At 52.8% G+C, this 2122-nt stretch overlaps 1 protein-coding gene across 1 annotated transcript in view; it reads left to right on the top strand.

Moving 5' to 3' along the window:
* PDE4A (phosphodiesterase 4A) overlaps positions 1–2122 on the top strand; it is a 24411-nt gene that overhangs the window by 21180 nt on the left and 1109 nt on the right. Inside the window, exons 7-8 of the mRNA XM_015425891.1 lie at positions 1036–1225; positions 1611–1743. Coding sequence (XP_015281377.1) covers positions 1036–1225; positions 1611–1743 — 323 coding nt within the window. The remainder of the gene's footprint in view (positions 1–1035; positions 1226–1610; positions 1744–2122) is intronic.

Genomic DNA, 2122 nt, shown 5'->3' with positions numbered 1-2122 from the left:
GGTTGCCAACTTTTAAAAAAATATATACATATATTTTTTATTTGGTTAATCGGACCTATGCAGCCTGGAACAGGAGGGTACTTGTAAAGAGAGCGGCAGAAGCAAAACGGATGGGATCTTTTTTTCCTTAAAAAAAAAAAAAAAACGTATTTTAAGCCATTTTTTAAAAAATGAGCGAAGAGGCAGCGGGGGTTCCTGTGCCGAGCGCCAGGCCCCCGTTGAAGTGCTTGGCTGCGGGCAAAACCCCTTCCTGACGTGGCCAGTTGGTTGGTCGGTGCCTTTCTCTCTTTCGTCTGCCGCCCGACTCCTTAGAGACCCCCCCCCTCCTCGCTGGAAATCAGGGTGTTCGAAAAGGTGGAGGGCGGGGTCTGTGCGAATAATTTTGATATATGTTTTTTTGTAAGTTATTATTTTCTTTTTTAAGCTAGTCTTAAATTTCTTTTTTGCGGGTCGACCGCAGGATTTCTTTTATTCCGGACTGATGAGAAGGGAAAGTTGTGATTTGGGGGGTTCTGTAGCATTTTGTTTCGGGGGTTTTGGAATTTTTTTTTAATCTGGTTTGCAAGCAGAGAGTTCTTTTTCGCTCACAACGCCATATCGTTCTCTCCCGAAAGCAACTGGGAGAAGAATTTTCTTTTAAAAAGGAAAAAAAAAGAGAACAAGAAATCAAATAAGCAAAACTTTTTTTTTTTAAGTCTCAGTTTCCAAATAGCCAAGTCTTCCTCCATTCTTCATTTTGCACAAATATCGGCAATAGGGCCAGGATCCGAATGGGTTAAGTTTACTGGCCGCCTTGCTCCGATCGCTCTGGTGGGGGGAGAACGTCACGCGTGAGTCCCCCGTTCCCTCGCTATTGGGGGGGGGGGCAGGTTTCAGCCTTCCCAACCCGAGAGGAACCTGGAAAGGCGGTCTATCGTGAGGATTATTTTTAAGCACTAATTTTTGCAAGGTTCCTCTACCCTTGTCCGGATTGGCACACCTCGCTAGCTGACGGGAAACCTCTGAACGGCAGGGGTTCCCCTGATTCCTTAACAGGTGTGTCCGGCGGGAACCTCGCAAGCATTAACCATTCGCACACATGTACGTACACAGGGGCGCACTCAACTCTTCACCTGTCGTCTGGCACAGGGATATTTGTTTGTACGAACCAAGGCCTCTTCTTGATTTCCGCGCGGTGCAACGTCGTGCGGCTGGAACACATCGATTTTGTTCGCTGGCGGGTGGGGTGGGCGGCTTTGTTTGTCCTTCTAAGTCCAGTGGGTAAGATGAGCTCTGATGCGCTTGGCTCCAGATGGGGTTGCCAGCTCCGGATGGGGAAATACACGGAGATTTGGGGGGGCGGAGCCTGGGGAGGGGGGGGTTTGGGGACGGGAGGGGCCTCAGCAGGGTACAGTGCCATAGAGTCCACCCTCCAAAGCAGCCATGTTTTCTTCCCTGGGGGAAACTGACCTCTGTCCCAGAGATCAGTTGTCCCAGGAAGTCTCCAGGTCCCACCTGGAGGTTGGCAACCCTAGCTTCCAGACCTCACCTGCTCCCTAGAAAGTGGGGCAAGGAGGGGGACATTTGCCTTGTTCCCCAAAGACCTCCGTCTGCCTCCCATCCCCCGTTAGAGAAGTCCCACGGTACGTCATAAGAACCCCGGTCGGCCAGGTCTTGGGGATCGTCCAGCTGACCGGAGGACAGATGCAGCTCTCGCACCCGGAGGCTAAACACGGAACCAGCTCAGCCAGGTCCACCCAAACGGCAAGGGGAGGGGGTGTGTCTTCGCCGGCACGGGGCATCCAGTTTGGACGTCCTACGCCGAACACGGCTGTTCTGTTCTGATCGGGGGTTCGCTTTGCAGCCGTTCTGCGTGAGCAGTCGGCTGCGGAGGTTCCTCGTGGAAGGGCTGCCCCCCCTCCTCCCTGCCTCCTGACCAGGGATTGAGAAAGGAAAGCCCCCCCTCCTCGCCCCCGCAGCTGAGACCAGGCCCCCCTCGCTTGAAGTGGCTCTGCAAGACTCTCTGAGGGGACGTTTGGGCTGCTTGTATTCTTTTGCCTTAAACAGCCAGAAGGTGTTTTTCGCGGGCGGTGCCTAGCTGCATTGTTATCCTCCTCGGCACCAAGAGGGGAAATTCTTTCCG

The sequence above is a fragment of the Gekko japonicus genome, unplaced genomic scaffold, assembly GCF_001447785.1.
Source record: "Gekko japonicus isolate JY-2015 unplaced genomic scaffold, Gekko_japonicus_V1.1 scaffold2862, whole genome shotgun sequence".
In the NCBI taxonomy this organism is placed as follows: domain Eukaryota; kingdom Metazoa; phylum Chordata; class Lepidosauria; order Squamata; family Gekkonidae; genus Gekko; species Gekko japonicus.
The sequence above is the reverse complement of the archived record's forward strand: the minus strand, read 5'-3'. Positions and strand labels throughout refer to the sequence as shown.